The sequence below is a fragment of the Vombatus ursinus genome, unplaced genomic scaffold (genome assembly GCF_900497805.2).
Source record: "Vombatus ursinus unplaced genomic scaffold, bare-nosed wombat genome assembly UNPS02014799.1, whole genome shotgun sequence".
In the NCBI taxonomy this organism is placed as follows: Eukaryota; Metazoa; Chordata; class Mammalia; order Diprotodontia; family Vombatidae; genus Vombatus; species Vombatus ursinus.
The window spans coordinates 6,659,024-6,678,355 of NW_020954577.1; the positions used below are offsets into that span (position 1 = coordinate 6,659,024).

The 19,332-nt window shown below is 45.4% G+C and overlaps 1 protein-coding gene across 5 annotated transcripts in view; it reads left to right on the forward strand.

Annotated features, from left to right (window-relative positions):
- SKAP2 (src kinase associated phosphoprotein 2) overlaps positions 1-19,332 on the forward strand; it is a 191,924-nt gene that overhangs the window by 119,930 nt on the left and 52,662 nt on the right. For all 5 annotated transcript variants that reach the window (XM_027872417.1, XM_027872418.1, XM_027872416.1 and 2 more), the window contains 3 exons: positions 2,145-2,269; positions 3,132-3,195; positions 3,553-3,690. In XM_027872417.1, the coding sequence (XP_027728218.1) occupies positions 2,145-2,269; positions 3,132-3,195; positions 3,553-3,690 (327 nt within the window). The remainder of the gene's footprint in view (positions 1-2,144; positions 2,270-3,131; positions 3,196-3,552; positions 3,691-19,332) is intronic.

Here is a 19,332-nt window from a genome sequence, read left to right on the forward strand (position 1 = left end):
TCTCCTCTCCTCTTCTCTGCTCTCTTCCCCTTTCCTGTCCTCTCTTCTCCTTTCCTCTCTCCTCTCTCTGTCTCTGTAGTATGTAGTTTTTTACATATATATGTCATTTTTAATTCTGATTTTTCATTTCTTTTTTCATTCTGACAGCTGTTACCTTTAGAGAAGTTGTGAATTTTCAGAGATTGGGGAATAGGAGTAGAATACATATGTGGTACCTGGAGAATTTCATGGATTCCAGTGCTTTGGGATGGAGCAGGAGTCCGATAATTGGTTGTTAAGGTAGATTGATCACTAGTATGGGTGGTCACAAGTTACTTTGGGAAGGTATGTGGCACAGTAGATGTGGTGGAGGGAGGGTGGGAAGAGTCAGGAATGACTCTGATGTTGTGAATCCAGGGTGCTAACCCGAAGGATGTTGGTGTCTTCAACCCGAGGAGGGAGAAGTCTCGTCTTTGGACAGAACATGGAACTTTTCCCGCCTTCTTTGATTTGAATAATCAAGACAGCCAAATTATTTTTATCTTACTCTGATAAATGACAGTTAAGCACAAATTACATTTTGGAAAAGTGCCCATAAAGATGGTTAATTTTAAAAGTTTTCACATTCAAGTATGGTGAATCTCAGTTATCCAGAACCCATATTAATATCGAATGCCTTCTTTTCACCCCAAAGAATCAAAACAGATTTACTGTGGTTTGGTTGGGAGGGTATCTGTCTATCCCAAGTAGAAAGATGTTATGGGAAGTAGCTAGCAGGTTCTTCTGGGCTTATCTTGTAGATAGATTTATTACTATAAAATGTCATTCGCTTCTCCACTTTCTGCCACATCACTGGGGTAAATGGAAGGAAAACATGGGGCGCCATCTTCTCACTTTGCTGTCGCTCCCTAACCCCTTCTGTCCCCTTGATGTCCCTAAGTGGCCAACTGCAAATACAGTTACTCAGTGGGATATATTTGTGTCAGTTCTGTGGAGCAGATTACTAAATGATGTCACTCTGAGAAAATTCCCTTTTTTCCAAATTGCATATTCCCAACACAAAGTGTTTTGATAGCCTTATTTCACTATCAAAGTTGCCAACAGAGTTGTGTGTGTGTTATCTTAACGTTCCACAAATATTCTCCTTACGTATTTGTTATCAAGCTGGTGTCAGAAGGCCTTGCTTATAGTTTGGAAGGTGGATATATACTGAGTTACTGCGAGTTTGTGGTTTGCTTACACTTAAACATTGAATTTATTAGAAGCGCTCAGGGGACTCAAGAAGTCCAGAGGGCTGGCTGACTTCCCCTCTTCCTCCTTATTCCTTAGCAGTGGACATCAGGCACTACCCAATGTCCCCTTGGAGACGAAAGGAAAGAGTTCTCATTATTTTGCATTCATTTACTGTAACGTTATTTTGCTAATGTAAAAATAGAGTGTTGTTTTAGAATTTCCTCCAAAGTGAATGCGTCTTTGAAGAATAAAGGACAGCTTTAGCTCCACCAGAGTTAAAATCCTGGGATTCTCACTTAGAGACTCCTCAGCTGATATTTTCAATACAAAATTCTCCCTCTGACTACATTTGTAAAAATTGATCATTTAGTGAGTGAAGTAAAGCTTTGGGATCGAAATGATTGTCTGCTTTAAAAGGTGGAGAGAGGAGGCCATTCAGACCATTGTAGTTTAAGAGGGTTATTTTTCCCCCCGAGGGGTGAGAGAGAGAGAATGAAAGACCTCAGGACGTTTCCAACTAGACAGGTTTTCCCACTGGCTTCACTGAACCTGAAAGAGACACTGATTTATAGTGAGCCTGTCTAGCAAGTTCCAAGTTCCAGTTCTTGGCTTTCCCCAGATACAAGTGTCACGTCGCGCAGTTCTGACTAAATAAGACCACCATCTGCAGGCTTCTCTCTTGAGACTCCCTAAGGTATCTTTGAAAAACAAAAAACCCCCACCCCAAATATTCTCCCAATTAAGAAATGAAAATGGTTCTCTTCCCCACCCCCCAAAAGGTACAATCATTATACTTTAAAAAGGGTTCAAATGAAAAAAATAAATTGGTGTCTACATGAACTGGAAAAGAAAATCCGAATCAAAGCGAGTCTGCTGGGCATCGCTGGGCAGTACTGTGAATGAAGTTGTAACTTTGACTTTATCTTCCACAGACAAACAACAGAAAGGTGAATTTGCTATAGATGGATACAACGTCAGAATGAATAATACCCTTAGGAAAGATGCAAAGAAAGATTGCTGTTTTGAAATCTCAGCTCCTGATAAACGCATCTATCAGGTTGGGCTTTTTATGTCACCTTGAAATTAGGTCGATAAAAATGTGCTGATTTCATTTATAGAGATATTAACATTTTGGTAAAACAACTCTCTCTGATATGGTGATGAAAAAAAAAAAGCCCCAGTTTGCTTACACAGAGCATTCCTATAATAAAAAACTTACTTAAAAAAATTCAGAATCAGTTCAAATGGTATCTTTTTTGAATAAGAACAAGTTAATATATTATCTATCACGTCAGTGTTAACATTTTGCTACTCTATTTTAATGGGCTTGTGTGATTTTTTTTAGAAGAATTCTATAGTAGGAAGAATACGGTTATCAAAAATCTGTGTGTTAATAGAGATTGTATTATTTAAGGGCGTGGGAGGAAAATCCAAGGTAAAAGGACCTATCAGCTCTGCAATCCCCGGATCTATCAGTTAGACATCAATATGGAATGTAAGTTTAATAAGTTTTAAATATCTGAGATTGCAGTTGAAAGCCAGTTAATTAAGTTGTCAGTAGTATGTTGGTATCTGACAAGACCATTTTTAAGAAAACTGTACCCAGCAGTCTAAAGAAATTCATGGGTGTCTTCTAATTGTCAAGGGCAAATTTTGCTCATCACTCCTGGCTTTGACATTGATGAAGAGAAGCAGGTTTTTTCTGCACAGCTGCCAGCTGCTGATCAGAGTTCCAAATCCATCATCCACTGCTTCAATTACGTAAATTTGTCAAAATTAACAGTACATTATAAGGAGCATCCTTGCAAGGAAAGTATCACCAGACATGAAAAGAATTACTAATGGGCCCGCAGAGAAAGGATGGGAATTAGCCATCGCTTCTACTCCAGAGGTGACTCGACCGTTGTTTTCTCTCTTAGTTCACAGCGGCCACTCCCCGAGACGCTGAGGAATGGGTCCAGCACCTGAAATTTGTGTTACAAGGTAAGAGCGATCGATTAAGCAAGTCATTTGAAGACATTCCTTAATGCTTAACGGGCACAGAGTGACTTTCAGTTTCCACGCGTAAATGCTTATATTAACACACAGGGACCTCTGTGAGAAGGAGCAGAGAATGATATTAATAGAGCCTCTTGCAGTTTTTGTGAATGTGCTCATTTTCCGTATTGTTTAACATGGGGGTCACTTGTTTGCGGTTTTGAAAGTGGATTATGTCATCAGAGTTATGATACTTTGTAAGTGAGTTTCGGGACTGGGTCTGTTTAGGGGAAAGCATTTTTTTTTAAATCTGGTGTTTCTGGCATCCTTTAAAAACATGCTTTGTGCAATGATGTTTTGCAGACCTGGAATCTGATGTCATTCCTGAGGACGACGATGAAAGGGGAGAGGTGTACGACGACGTTGACCCCGGGCCCACGATCACAAATCCCCCAGCAAATGGCCAGCCGAGTGACGACGAAATTTACGAAGTGCTTCCAGGTATCTCTCGTATCATGTTTGGTGAGGCTCATCTGCACCTAAAATAATGTCCTCTTTAGCACACCCTGCCTCATTTCCCTGGTGGCTTCACGACAGCCTGGCGTGTTCTGAATAATGAAGGGGGGGAACTTCCTGAGCCACTGTCCTGAGCCTGTGCCAGGCCCATGGTATGATGTACTTCAGGACGAGAGGTGGGGGGCCCTGAAGCCCAGCTGACGGACTTAGCATCGCGCTCACTATGCGGGGTGATTTTTTTAATTAAAAATTGACTTGGTGTTATCTTAGAGAAACTGTCACTGAGCTCAGTCAGAGAACCTCAGAGGTTTCAGGAACATATATCGTTATTTGTTTTAGGTGGGGCACAGGACTCCCAACTTGTAGTATTAGGTACAGCTGATGTCGACTGACGTGTTGGCAGCCTCCTATACAGGTCTGCGGGTCGGGTTAGAGCAGAGGCAAGGCCCTGAGGAGAATGTGCAGCTAAAGGCCTTTGGAAAGCCACCTGAAGCATGCAGTGGATGGGGAGGCAGCACCGAGGCTGAGGATGTTAGCCTTCAAAGCATTTCTTGTAGTGTTAGTGTGGCAGTTTGTATTCTAGCCTCCTGCTATTAGCAAGGAATATCAGTAATTAGAACTTAGGCTTAAGGGAGAAAGAAACCTGTACGTGCTGCTTTATTTTATGATGCTCTCTGAACTTCCTGGCCTTTCTGGGGTGGCATTTGATCAAAGCATCAGTGGTGATCATGGGTAATCTATTTTCACTCACATGGCCTCAGTTTTTTAGTGCTAAAAACAGTTTGAAAGAGTTTGTGTGAGTGAATGTTGAGGTGTACAGTGAGAGGCTAGTCTGTTCTTAAATGTGCCGTTTGCCACCACAAACACTGCATTGCATCTGGCTTCATAACAGCAAATAAATGTTTTTCTTGGAGTTGTTGGAATAGCTCACTCCCAACAGGAGAAACCAACTGTACTATTAGACTGGCAGGCAAACTAGTTTTCGTTATGTCTATTAAAGACAAATGGCCTTGACCCTTTTGACCAGAGCTACCTTCTGTTCCTGAATGTTTTGAACTCAGTTTCCATTCCTTCCGTGACATGTTTGTGACGTGTGTGTCCTGGTGGTCACCCAAGGAGGCCGTCAGGGCTGATGACCTTGGTTTTCCTGAGTGGCAGCTTGACCATTTCAAAGACTGCTCTGCCATGGAATGCAGAGCTTCCTAAGACCATTCACAGAGCACAGGCCTCAGGGAATCTATTCCAGGGAAGAGTTCATGGGAAGTTAGCCCAAAGCTTTGGGAACAGCTTCTTTTTGTCTCTTCCTGCCACCCTGGCCTCGTCACTCACTGAAATGATTGGCTCCTCCCTACATCCCCCCGCTTTGGTCCCTGCTGGGAGACCAGTCGCTTCACGGACTGAGGGGGCCAAATTGAGCCCCCGGTGGTCGGTGCTCCTGGGAAGGAGGCCATCCAGGCTGTGGGGCGCCTGGTCCTCTTTGCTTCTGCAGCATCGCTGGCTTCTGCTTCGCTTTGTGAGTTGGTAGCACTTGAGTGAGCAGAGATCAAGACGCTTCTGAGTGATGTCACACACGTTCCTTCTCAGCGCCAAAGCTCAACTGTTCTGTTTTGGTTAAACGCCCCAAACCAGAAAATTCACTTTTTGTTGAAGAAGCCCAAGAATCGGGCCCCCCCTTAATGTTTCTTTGTTATAGGAACATTCCAGTCCTCGGTGTTTCACCTGAGGACGGCGAGCTGTGCATTCATCATCCGTGCGTGTTTCACAAACTGCTTCCTCTCTCCACGTGCCGAGCCTCCCTTCAATCTGACAGGATCCAGTGCTCAGGATTTGCTATGACTGCCATTCATTCCCAGGGAGAATTTGTAACTTCTGATGAGTTTGCACACTGTGAGAATCCTGAGAGGGAACCTCCTCGTTAAGCTTTTTAATAAAGTTGGATTTGGATTAGGCGGATTGACAAGGATGGAAGGAGCTTTCCACGACTGACATGGCAGAGTCACGTTCTTATGATCGTTATCATAAAGTACAAGAGAAAAAAGAGGAAAACAGCTTCAAAAGGGGGCTGAGGAAAGATTTCCCTCATTCTATGAGAATGTCAGGAGTTTCGCTGAAATTATTTTTTAGTCAGAATAACTTTACTACAGCAGCTACGTCTTACGCTTTAATTTTTTGTTCATGAATTATTAACTAACGTCATAAAAGAATCAGAGTAAATTTCTAAGATTTCTTTTCCCTTGAGGGGGAGAGTTAAATAAATCCACCCATAGCTAGGAGGCTGGAGGTCACTGAAGGATTTGGCTTTTTCTCAAATGCCCCAAGGCCCTGGAGGCGTTTTGATATCTCGGCAGAACATGCTTCTTATTAGTCTTATTGCTTAATTAGGATGGGGCAATTGGCGTATCAAGTTGCCTCACATTGCGACATTGCTGTAACAAATCAATGTTTGCTTTTTAAGTTTTAGTATCGGTGGCTGGCCTTGTGCTTTGACCAAAATGTGCCCAGTTAAGTAGGTCTTTAGAAAAGTCTTGACTTGGGCCTTGAGTTTAGAATTCAAAGCTTACTCCATTTCATGAAAGGACAACAGAGGAATATTTTGGTGTAGGTTTGAGTCTCAGAAAAGGAATTTTATGCTGGATAATCACCGCAGACATCGGGCTCAGCTTGACTCCTTTCTTGCCTTCTTGCCAATTTTTTTTTTTTTAATGGCAGGAAGTTGTGCCGAAAAATGGATTCTCCAGACGGAGGCTGACTGAGTTCAGCTCAGTAACAGAAATTGCAACAACCCATTAGCCTTTTAAATCTGTAGCTTTCAGGGGAATTGAATGTGAAATGTCTTCTGGTGAGTGGGATGGAGAAGAGAGGGCAACGTGAAAAAGAGGAAGACAGCCCCCAGTGCCATGAGCCTCTAGTGTAAAAGGGCGAATTCATTTTATTGTCATGACAGAGTCACCCTTCCTGAGCCAAAAAAGGGGCAGCTCGTCCTCTGGTCGGTCACATTTCAAACTTTGTCAGTGTAAACATCCGGCTCTAAAATGAAATTTAAAGAAATAAGCATCTGCCAAGATTTTCCCAGGGAAGAACCTGTCGGACATAAACAAAGGTTTCTGAGCATTCACATGTGTAGGTATCTATCTTTAGCAAATAAATGGGCACAGATGAAAAACTAATCAGGAAGCTATTACAGGTCTCAAAAATGAGCTCTGGGCTTTTTGATGAAGGGTCACACATGCCACCAGGTTAGTGTGAAAATCTCCAGCTGAGTGGTTGGAGTTGGCTCAATTCCAGATCATGACAGGGTGCTAATGAGACCCTGGCTTCACTAGAGGATTTGTCTGAGGGTGCCCTTGTGCGGAATGCAGTTTAAAAAATGCCCATGGGCTTCCATGAAGCCTGTCAGGTGAGCATTTCAACATTCTTACGCTACAAGGTCGGCTAGCATTTCCAGTCTTTACATTGGAGTGGCTGCATTATTACGTTAAGTGAGTAATGGTGCCTTGTGATATGATGTGAGATACGTGTTTCTGTCTAGACATAAAATCCAGGATTACCATCCGGTCTTTCCCTGCCCACTCCCCAGTGATCAAAAATGCAAGGTGGCTTCTGACCTGGAATATCAAAAAGCTCTGCCAGAGAGGACAGGACACGTGCATGCACGGACAGGTGTATGCACAGACACACACGTGTGCTCACTTAAATATTTAGTATTTACTAAAGAGAAATGTGTTTTTAAAGACACAATGAATTTGCTCCCTTGTTAGAGCTATCATAGAGAGTGTGGACTACGTGGTCTCTCAGATCGTTCCTAGGTCTGCTGGCCAAGGATTCTGTGCTGGAGGTGATTGTACGCCATGGGCATTCCCCCTTTTGGGCTTTCTGGTCCATAGCTGAGCCACCGACCACCTGGAGGGTACCCAGAGCAGCTTCCCTTTCTCCACATGGGCAGAAGAAGACTGTGTGCGGTGGCAGATACGTTGTCCTCATCACAAAGAGGAATGTTACTTACGGCAGCTCTCCGCAGAACCCTTGTGAGCACACACACGTGCAAGTGCAGACACACGTGTGCGCGTGCACACACACACACACACACACGCGCGCGCGCGCGCGCACAACCCTCCATGAGATCCGGAGACCAGTGAGATCACAGAAAGCCCCGTCTTGCTCTTGGTCACCTGGAGATGTCATGCCTGATCCTCTGGCCCTCTGAATCACCCAGTCATTTGGGTTAAGAACATCTGCACTCCAAAGTCTGGGCCAGCATCTATTTGTCATTTTAATTAGGCTATTACTGACTTTTCTGTTAAAGCTAGAATTATATAAGTAGTTGCCAAGCCGTGGAGCTAGGTGGAATTGTGGAAAAAGCCTTCAGGAAGTGTTCCCAGTGTCTGGGCACTGTGCTTACTCATTATGGAGATTCGGATGGCAACAGGCAGGCTGGTCCCTGCGCTTGAGGATCTAACATTCCAGTGGGGAAGGACAACCGTGGAGGAAAGAAGGCCCCACTGAGTCCTGGCAGTGGTTAGCAAGGACGTCCAGAATGGAGGGCAGGTGGCGGGCCCCCCCGTAACACAGTGAGCGCTCTGGGCTCAGAGCTCAGCAGTCGGAAGAGCAGACCTCCTACCTCTCCAGACTTCTCCCCAGGAGGGGAGGACTGCTGGGGAGGATGCTGGAACGTAAAGGTCAGATGCTTGGTGAGAAGACGCCAAGGAAGAAGGTCCCTGACGCCCCATCTCCCTCTTTCCAGCCCACACGTCCTGCACAGCATGTGCCTCATGGAGCAGACCCAGCATCCTCTTCCCCACTGGCTACATGAGCCTCTGCCCTGAGACACTGATGGGCCCGCATGCCTTGGGTACTTTGCTGCTACTGTCTGTGCATGACTCACACCATTTCTGCCTTCTAGAAGGTTTTCTTTCCCTAACCTCTCCCCATCTATAGGCAAGATGCCTTCCAGAATCCAAGTGCCAGCCCGGAGTCCCTCCCTCTTGTAAACTCATGGAGTATTTTGTCCTGCTCCTCATTTGACGTAGGCTACCATGGTTAGATTCATTTTAAGGTTGATACAGCCTGGGTCTGTCCCTAGACTGTAAACTCCCTGACGGCAGATCCCTCACAGGGCCACGTAAGGAAGCATACATTCACTCTGCATCGGCCCAGTGCTTTGTCTTTGATTGGAAGCATTTAGAAATGCAACAAAACCCTGATCCTTTCAGATGAGAGATGCAGAAAGCCAACTTGGCCCTCCTGTCACAGCCTCCACCTTCTAAAGGATTGGTCTCTTGTGAGTATTTCCTGCTACCCTGGACCATCTGGTTTTTAATGTTTCCAGTGATGAGGTTTCCACAATTTCCTTTGGAGGTTTTTTCCCTTCATAAAACGGGCTCCAGGGCTGAGGGGTTTTTGTGGGTGATATATGAAGGCTAAACATTCCTTCTCTTTCGCTCCCATTTAGACTTCACCCACTACACTCATTTCCTCAGTGTTTACAGTCTCCAGTGTACTATATAACCAAGTTTCCCCCCCCATGTCTAATCATGACTTAGCCCTTTAGTAATTTTAATAAAAACAGATGAAAGCCATTTTGATTGACTTTTTATTCAGAATTTATTCCAGTCACCAGGTGTGTGACCTGACCACTAGTGGATTATGAGTGTCTTGCTACATTTTGTTTGACAGTGTAGACTCAAATCAGGCCCTGGGCATCATCATTCTCTTTTCATATTACTATCTTGTGGGTCTTTGAGTCTGATTATTTGTATCCTATTTTCTACTTTTAAATATGCTAGCCTGCCAAAATTCAGAGTTGCTTTATTTATCATCTGCAGTGTGTACTGTTTTATTCTTCAGTCCAATTCAACAGACATTTATTAATAATAATGATAGCTGACATTTATATAGTACTTAATTATATGCCAGGTACTATGCTAAATGCTTTACTATTATTATCTCATTTGGTCCTCACAACACTCCTAGGAGGCAGATGCTGTTATTATTATCCTTGTTTTATAAATGAGGAATCTGAGGGTAAGTGACTTGCCCAAGGTCACATAGCTAGTTAAAGCCTGAGATTTCACTTGAACTCAGGTCTTCCTGACTCTAAGCCCAGGGCTTTGTCCACTATGGCACCCCTTAGCTGCCTTGCACAAGGAGTGGTGGCTGGTCGGCCTTTGATTTTAATATAATCTCTTGATGAAAAATGGTTTCTATTGCCTTTTTTATTTGACTAATGAGAATTCTAAATAAGACCCAGACTTACCCTTTCTTCAGAGTTCCTCTAAACTGATTTTGGACTATCGATAAAAAGTGAGGCAAGATTCAGAGGTCTGCAGGCAGGCTGTGCTCCCCTGGCAAGGTCATACTGGTCGGGAGGGTCATTCTAGTCATACTGGTCAGCAAGGCCAATAAGCATAGTGGGACCACATATTCTTTCTGGTGCTATTTCTGCCCCTGGGGTGAATGGTAAGCTGTTGTTTGCTCTCAAATAGTGCTTCTCCTGTCCTCCTCAAAGATGCCCCTGGGATGAGGGGGGAGTATTCTCATAAAAACTGGGAGAATGAGAAGTAGGCGCGGTGGTTGGTTCTGGTAAGTTTGTCATTCTTCTGGTCCCTTTTTTGGCAACTAACAGAGTCCAGGGTACTTTCTCTGCCTTTGGTATCTCCACCCTTTTCAGATACCTTGAGAACGGATCCTTTAATGCCTCAGAATTGTCACCTTCAATGACAGACCTTCACTGTCTGGGCAGCAAGCATTTATTAAGTGCTGACTGTGTCCCAGGCACTGTGCTAAGAGCTGGAGATACACATACAAACAGAAAGACAGCTACTGCCCTCAAGGAGCTTACATTTTACTGGAGGTGTCCACCCAGAGGGGATGGGAGAGAAAATCTGGAGAAGCAGGACTGAAGACACGGCTGACCTGGACTTTGTGACAAGAACCAGCCGATCAGAGGCCGAGGTTGCCAGGGATGGGACACATCGAGGGATGGAGGCCTGGGCCTCTGGGTGCGCTGCGTGTTGCCCTCTTGCTTCTCTCCTTCTGTCCGGCTGCTCTTAGAGCGTCTCCATGATATTGTAGTCCAGATGTGGCAGCTCCACTTACATTGGTGGAGACAGAGTTTATCACAGAAGTTACATGCCTTTTCCACTCTTGTCTGCTTGTTACCTTTTCAGGCTCAATCTTAGGAGGGCTCAGAAGGATTTTGCTTGGATGGCCTTCTCCCCAAGCATTCTTCACTCTTTTTTTTTTTTAATTTTCTTCACTCTTGTCCTCCTTTCTTTGCTTCTCCTTTTTTTATCATGCAATACTTCTCCAGAATTTATAGGATGCTTTAAGGTTTGCAATGTGCGTTAGAATGTTACTTATACCATTTGATCCTCCAGTAACCCTAGGAGATGAATACTAATGTTATCCCCGTTTTACAGTTGGGGAAACTGAGGCAGAAAGTGGTTAAGTGACTCACTCAGAGTCACACAGTTGTTAAGTGTCTGAGGCAGGATTTGAACTCAGATCCTCCTGACTCCAAGTCTGGTATTCTATCCATCGTGCCACCTATCACCTTGTAGGATTTTTACAAACAAGTCTGTATTTCAGATTTGTGTTACTCTTGGCTGCCCCGTCTCTCTGTTTAGGAAAAAGCTTATAGGTTTGCTGACTGAGTGTCTTCTCTTGGTATCTTCATTGTGGTGTGTTCCTTGATTTACTTCACCAAGCTCCCTCCAGAAATGATAAGGGTCTGTGTTGATGTCTGTTCCTTTGTCTGCTCTCCATTTTTTAGCTCAACTAACCTATGTCAGATTGGGACAGCCTCAATTGGACTCTCCAATGAGTATTTTTAAATCACTCGTATAAAAGAATTAGGAGTGCTGGAATCCAGGAGTGAGAAGGAGTCTTAGAGTTCACACAGTTAACGTGCCCTGGCCTGGTCCTAAGCCTGCCCTGCAGTATCCCAGATAGATGCTCAGGGAGCAGCCAAGGCTCTGTCTCCAGTGATGGGGGACGCTCAGGGCTCCGGCACCTGTTCTGTCTTCAGATGACCCTAGTTGTGAGAAGTTGTTTCTTAAATTGAGCCAAAGTCTATCTCTCCCCCACCCCCACCATCCCGTGATTGATTTCTGTTTGGGCCCGTCATGGTCGAGGGAATAAGACTAATCTCTTTTTCACATGGCAGATTTTCAGGTACTGGAAAGCATCCATTGTGTTCCCTACTAAATCTTCCCTTTTGCAATCTCAACACCCCCAGGTACATTAACCATAGCTCATATGTTAAAATCTTGTATGCTTCATCATCTTGGTTGTCTTCTTCTAGCTCTGTTCTAGTTTGTCAACATCCCTCTGAAAATGGGGGCACCCCTAAGTGACCACGTTCTCGGCGTGGACTGCAGAGCAGAGGACGAATGGGGTACCACGCTTCCCATACGGACCCTAAGATGGCGGCATGCCTTTTGTTTAACGTGTCGGGCCCGTGGCCCCCTTGGCAGGGCGTCTCCATCCTTCCATTCTGATGGTCAGCGCCCCAGCAGATCTTCCTTCTGCGTTCACCTCCCAAGACTGCTGTCAAGATCAGACAGGGTGGTGTTTGCAAAACGCTCTGCAACCCTTGAAGGGCCATGCAGGTGCTGTCATCACAATCATGGTCATTGGTATTGGTTCCCCGGCCACGTCTTCCCTGGAAAGTCCAGATTTCCCCTCATACCTTTGCTTTGGCACAGTTCTAGGGGCCGACTTTCTTCTCCTCCTTCTCCGCTGTCACTGTCTTTTCCTCACATACTTCTTAAGCCTGTTTGCCAGTCCTTTCTGAGTTTCCTTCTTAGATCATTTCTTTGATCTCATTCGGGAACTCTGGATACAGTGAAGAGTCCTAGATTTAAGCTCGGGGGACCTTGGTTCAAATCTCAAATCTTTGTGTCCTTGGGCAAGACACCTTCCCTGTCTGGGCCTCAGTTTCCCCATCCATAAAATGAGGGGTTTGGACTACATGACCTCTCAGGCCACTCTGAATCTCAGAGCCCGGCATTTTCCTTAATAGGCCAGAGCATAGAGAGACATGCCCCCATTCTTCTCCAGTAGCAACAGATTGGAGTGGAGAAGTGTGAGGAAATGCCTCCTTTCCAAGTGCCTGAACCTGGCAAAAGCTTGTCCCCAGCGAGAAGGTGTGTGATGTGTGGGAGGCTGAGAGGCGTAGAAGGGCCATACCTCCACTTGGTTGCCAGATCAGCAGGTCCCGAAGACTTTACCACAAAGATAAGCAATAGTGAATAGTCTGTAAACATTTATGAAATGCCTATTGTATGTAAGGCGCTGTGCCACATGATGGGGAAACAACTAAGAAAAGAAAGACAGTCCCTGCCCTCCGGGAGCTTGCCATCTAATGACCGCAGTCAAGATGTGGAGGATTGTCTTCCACGGGGGGCGTCCCAGGACCCCACTTAGCGGACAGGAGACAGGCCTGGCTGGTTCGAGAGCTTCCAGAGGAGCCTGAATGTCTCGGGCACCGTGGTCCCAGCTGCCTCCTCGGCAATTGCAGGTTTTGCTCCAAAACCAGCTGGAACAGGCTCAGAATCTGGTGAAGACTGAGTCAGCAGCCAGGCAAGTCCAGGCTGGCTCTTGTGTGACCCTCGCCTTCCAGGCCTCTCTCCCCTTGGCAACAGCCTCTGCCTCCTTCCTCTCGCTCTGCGCCCACTAACTACCTTTATCTCTATCTGCACGAGCTGTAAAAACAGCCAGGACGACGTAAACATCGTCCTTCAGCGTCCGCAGCAGGGAGCCGAGGAGAACAGGCCCCGGTTGATGCCCTTCCAGACCGACCCCTGATCCCGTCTCCCAGTCCCGTCCCAGGGGACCCAGCCTCCCTGCTGCACCCAGACCCTGCCTTGGAGAACAGATGTGACTGTTCCCTTTGCGGTCCTTTTGTTCATTTTGAGCTCCACCAGCCTTACTGGTGTCCTGTCACCACCTCCTGAGGGCTCGCAGGCCCTCCCGTCTTTCCTGCTGCTGAGTCGTCCAGAACCCAGGATTGCCGTCTGACCACCAGCGGCCTTTCCGTTTACGTTGTAGCTGAATCCTCCAACACGTGTCATCTGGGTGTGAGTGGGGATCGTGTGGTTTTTCCCTTTGTCCCCTCAGCACTTAGCACGGTGCTTGGCTCATAGCAAGAGCCTGTTAAATGCTTTGTCATTCATCCGTTCATTGTTGCCCTCTCCCCTGGTGGAAGGAACGCCACCTGGCACTTGGTGTGTGCCCGGTCGGTTATTGCCTCCAGAAGAGAGACGAAGAGCGTGATCTCATGGGTCTATAGACTATAGTGGCCTTGGTAGCCACGGGTCCTGCTGCAGAAGGGTAGAGGTCTCCCCCGGAGCCCATCTTTTCTGCCCTTCTCATCTCCTCCAAGATCACAGCACTCACAGCCACATCAGAATGCCTGTTCCGCATGCCACTTCTTCGACGCTACTTGGCCTTCGGTCTTCTTTGGACACCTAGGGTGGCTGGACCTCTTCCTTCTGATTCTCCTTTACCTCAGCGTTAGCCTTATTTGTCAATCATTAGATGCAAACATTAGGCACCAACACTAAGCACCGTAAAGCTCACTGGACTAGAACATGCTAGAATATTTGAAAAATAACTTACCACTTCACATTTCCTTCTCCTTTGGGAACATACTGCCGTTTTGGGGTGTACTTGTATCTTTTCCTTGGTCAGTTAAGTGTGCAGTCTATACTGAGAGCTGGGGATATGAAGAAAGGCAAAAAACAGTCCTTTGTCCCTAAAGAGCCAACGTTCTCATGGGGAGGCATCGTGTAGATGTTCATAATATGCAGAGTGGACGGAAGGTCATCTCTGAGGGGATGACACGAGATGCTGGGGTGCGCAGAGAAAGGCTTCTTGTACACAGTGGGATTTGAGCTGATTATTCAAGAAAGCCTGGAAAACTAAGAGACAGAGATGAGAGGAAAGGGCATTGCAGTCATGAGCGCCGGCCAGTGCAAGGTACAGAGGTGGGAGGAACTCTGTGATGCTCACGGAACGTCAAGAAGAGGCTGGTGTCACTGGAGCAAAGTCTAGGAAGACTCGAAAGGCAGGAAGGAGCCAGGCTGTGCAGAGCTTTAAATTCCAAAGGAGGGGGTTGTGAGGGATCCTGAAGGGAAGAAGAAACTCCCAGGGGGCTTTGAGAAGAGGGATCACGGGGCCGGGTTGAGGCCCTAGGAAACCCCACACTTTGGTAGCTGAGTGTGGGGTGGATTGGAGTGCGAGGGGGACCGAAAGCAGGGACAGCAGTTAGAAGTGTTTGGTGTCAGGCTGAAATAGAAGCAGGGGTCAGGAATCCATCCATCAGGATCCCCATGGACCACACATTGCCTTAGTTTGCAATGAAATGTTGTTTATGTTTTATTGTATTTTTATTTATCTTGTTAAATATTGTCAAATTATGTTTAACCTGATCTAGGCTATCCTCAGGAGTGCTGTAGGCCATGCCGTGCATTTGATCCCCCTGTTCCAAGAGGTGATGAGGGCAAGATCAAGGGGTATAACTGTGAGAAGGGAGGAGAGGCACATAGATGAGAGATCTCATGGAGCCAGAAATGGCCAGGTCGGGGGCTGTGAGAAGGAGGAACAGGAGATGACCCAGAGGATGTGCACCTGGGTCGCTGGGAGAATGGGGGGCCCTCCATGGTAAGTGAGAAGAGAGCCCAGGGCCAGGCCTTGAGGGCCACCCACCATTAGTGGATATGACCTGGATGCAGATTCTGCAAAAGGCTGCCGAGGAAGACCAGAGATGGCAGTGTCACAAAAGCCTAGGGCAAACATGTCCAGGAGAAGATGATCAGTGAAATCAAGGGGGGAGATCTAGGCAGTGTGAAAACATAAGCCATCGATGAAATCTCTTGTACATGTTAGAAACAGACACGAGGGGAAGAGAGAAAGTGGAGCTACTCAGTCTGTATAGCTTCCTCATGCAGTTTCACTGAAAGGAGGAGGAAAGATGAAGGATAAACACCAGTGGGGATGGTAGGATTAAGTGAACTAGGATAGCTGTGTTTGTAAGCAGCAGGAAAAGGAGCCAGTGGAAGAGGTGAGATTGAGATGAGAGAGAGAGAGAAAGAGAGAGAGGGAGAGAGGGAGAGGGAGAGAGAGGGCAGTCTGCTGGAGAAGATAGGATTGAATGGGATCAGCAGTTCACGTAGAGGGTTGGCTTTGGCAGGGAAAAGGGCACCTCTTCGTGTGAGAGAGGAGTTAGGGAAGAGACGGTGGGAAGATGTTTGGTGGTGTGAGATGAAGAAGACGGGAGAAGAGATATCTCTTAATGAAGGGCCTCACTTTTTTCTACAAAATATGAGGCAAAATCCTCAGTAGAGAAGGTAAGGAACCAGGATGCCATGAGGTGCCAGGTGGCCACTCGAATAGGATTGAAAAGGTTCCAAATGGATGCTGTGGTAATGATGATAGCAAAACCTTTGGGAACGCGTAAAAAGATCACCTTGCTGCAGTGAGAACCCATTTGAAATTACTTAACAAATAGGTAGTGGATCCAGTGAGCACAATTTGATGATGTTTCCATACTTCTATTTGGCAGCATAGGAATAAAAACAAGGAAGGCAGATTGTGATAGTAATTTAGGGTTGGTGTAGGGGACTGATTCACCAAGGACTGAGATATAGAAGGGAGGAGAGTAACTCTGGTCCAGGGGTGATTGCTGAGGAAAGGACTTTTCAATGCAGGTGGACGGATCGAGGGTTACAGTGACCTCAAAGAACAGGGCGAGGGGTCACATGGCCGAGGGAAAGAGGAAATGATGAAAGGCTGTGATCAAACAAAGGAATTTTGGATTTCATTAACATGGAAATGGAACACTTAGGGCAAAGCCAAAGGGTAAGCCATCTCTGGGAGTAGCTGCGGTGTGGAAAAGAAGGTCATGGAAATCCAGTTGATTTGGGAACTGGGTAGTTGGGATATTTGAGGAGGCATCTCTATATATTGAAGTCCCCTGATATGAGGGTAAACGTTAGGGTGAAGAGAGAGCCTGTGAGCCAGGCACTGCCTTCATTGAAGAAGGAAAAGAATGTCCTGGGAATGTCAGGGACAGCCATCAGGATCTTGGATTGGATGATAAATAGTTTAAGGCTCAAAGGAAGAGAGACTGCTACATGGTAGTGGTAAAGGGAGAGTCTGGAAATGGCAATGGAAAGCAAGGAGCATTTAGACTTTCTCACTAACTACGACCTGTGACTTGGGGGGTGGGTATGAGAGAAAATGTAACCAGAACTAGAAAAAGTGTCGAGGAAAATGGTGTCATCAGGAAAGAGTCATGTTTCAATTAGTGCTGGAAGATGAAAGGAGTGAGAAATGAAAAGGTTTAAGATAAAAGGAAGTTTGTTCATCATGGATCAGGGAGAGCACAGTGGAAGGGGACGAGCAGGTTTGGAGCAGGACGTTGGGGGCATGATGGAGGAGGAGAGTCGAGAGGGAAGGCTTAAAGGAGAAGGCAATGGGGAGGGAGCGAGGGCTGGTACCTTGGTGCATTTTGCAGCTCCAGCAGCTGCAGGTCAAAGGGGAATCCATTCCTTTATAGTTATTCTTGTAAGTCAGGAGGGTTGAGAGCGTCAGCTTCAAGTCAGGAAGACCTGGGTTTCCATCCTGCCACCAGTGACCATAAGGTAGTCACTAAGCCTCTGTTATCTCACCCACAGTAAGATCTGCATTAAATCCAGGCCTGTTATGAGGCTCACATAAACTTTGCAAACTTTAAAGGGCTGTACCAACAGCAGCCATTATTACTGGTTCAATCCCATGTATCAGATCACAATCTATTTTTATATACTAGAAAATGGAATCCGTTTTGGTTTAATTGCCCATTTCCCCATAAATGGTTAATAAAAATGAATATGGAGATTTTTTTTACATTGACATTCCAATGTGAATCAAATAGCAAACAAATGCAGAGACTTGTTTGGTTTCTTTATTTGGGCTTCTTTTCTGTGCAATTTGGCTTGACTTATTAGGAAGCTGTTCTGTATCAGCACAGAAAAATCCAGTAATTTCATATTAGAGTATACATATCCTCTGGCCCCAAAATGGAACAGTTTTTGTTTGGGGAGCAAGGGGAAGTCATTGGTGGAAAACAGAAGCCAACACGTAATCCAGAAGGGAAGATGCAGACAGAATGATCTGTCATCAGAAGAAAGGGTACATATCTATTCTACTTGAGGCTTCCTCATGATTTCCTGTATAGTAAGAAAATGTGAACATTTGTTTAGAATAATAAAATGTGAGTGGATTCCTTAAGTGTCCATGAACAATTCTAAGGAAAATATGGGAAAAGAAAAGTCCACAAAGATAGATCTTGGGGAAATAAATAGGCAGGTCTTGATGATTAGCATTGCATAGTATATGAAAGTGCCATTTATAGACATTCCATTTTTTTGAAATGAAAATAACAAAAGTTGACTAAATTTTATAAGTTTTTCCTGATTTTTTTCTTTATCCTTTGGTAAAAGAAAAAGGGGGAAATGGCATATATTTTCTCCTACCATTGTTCAAGGAGACTAGCTCTCTTTAAAACTGACATTTCTGTATAAACCACCTCAGACCCAAACCATCAAAAATAAAATTTTTTAAAATAGTATGTAATTTGGACATATGTCCAGTAGTGAGCCCAGAACATCAGAGGCCCCCATACTATCTACAGAACATTGTCAATGTTTGTTTTGAGGGAAAAAAATGGACTGTTGAGGTTGATTTAGGTTGCCTGCCTTTTTTGAAAAAATTCCCAACTCCTGACCATGTAGGCAGAGTGTTAACAAGAGAAAATAGGGTTCGTGTATCCCAAGAATATTGGACTTCAGGAAAGACTTTTATGTAGTCACTCCTCCCAGATGGTGACATATCAAGATGAAGGAAATTATATAAAAGCCACATGTCCGTAGTTCTAAAGTATCATGGGCTCTCTGAATGGGAGATCCACTTACCAAAAGTTTGGTTTGTAGTTTGGAAGAGGAGTTGAAAGTGGATGTAGCAGCTACCACTTGGTGAGTTAGCCCATCCAGTGGGCTTGCAGCTCTGGGAGGGGAGGGGGGCTTTAGACAAATTGACAACGGTGAGGATAGACTGAGGTTGTAGTTTGTGTTTGGAGGGGTGTGTATCTTACTAGCTCCCTCCAAGAGTCATGGTGAAAGGGTTTCATAAACTTTAAGGTGCCAGGTAAATCTGAGTGAGGACTTAGTATTACCTGGGTTTAAAATCCCATGATGTAGGGGCAGCTAGGTGGCACAGTGGATAGAGCACGGGCCCTGAAGTCAGGAGGACCTCAGTTCAAATCCGGCCTTAGACCAAACACTTGACACTTATTAGCTGTGTGACCCTGGGCAAGTCACTTAACCCCAATTGCCTAAAAAACAACAAACCAAAAAAGCAAAAAGACAAAAACAAAAGAAAATCTCATGGTGCAAATACCATCACAAAGAATGACTTTGTGTACACATGATACAAATGAGCACAACTCTCCAAGTGCTTCCTTTGGGCCTTGCCCATATAAGAATTTGTCTGCTGCTTTTATAGTGAGCAGGAAGGTGAGAGTTAAGGTGAGCTGCGTTGGAGCTCCATATTCATATTTGGTTTGTCATCCAATGCCGTTCAACT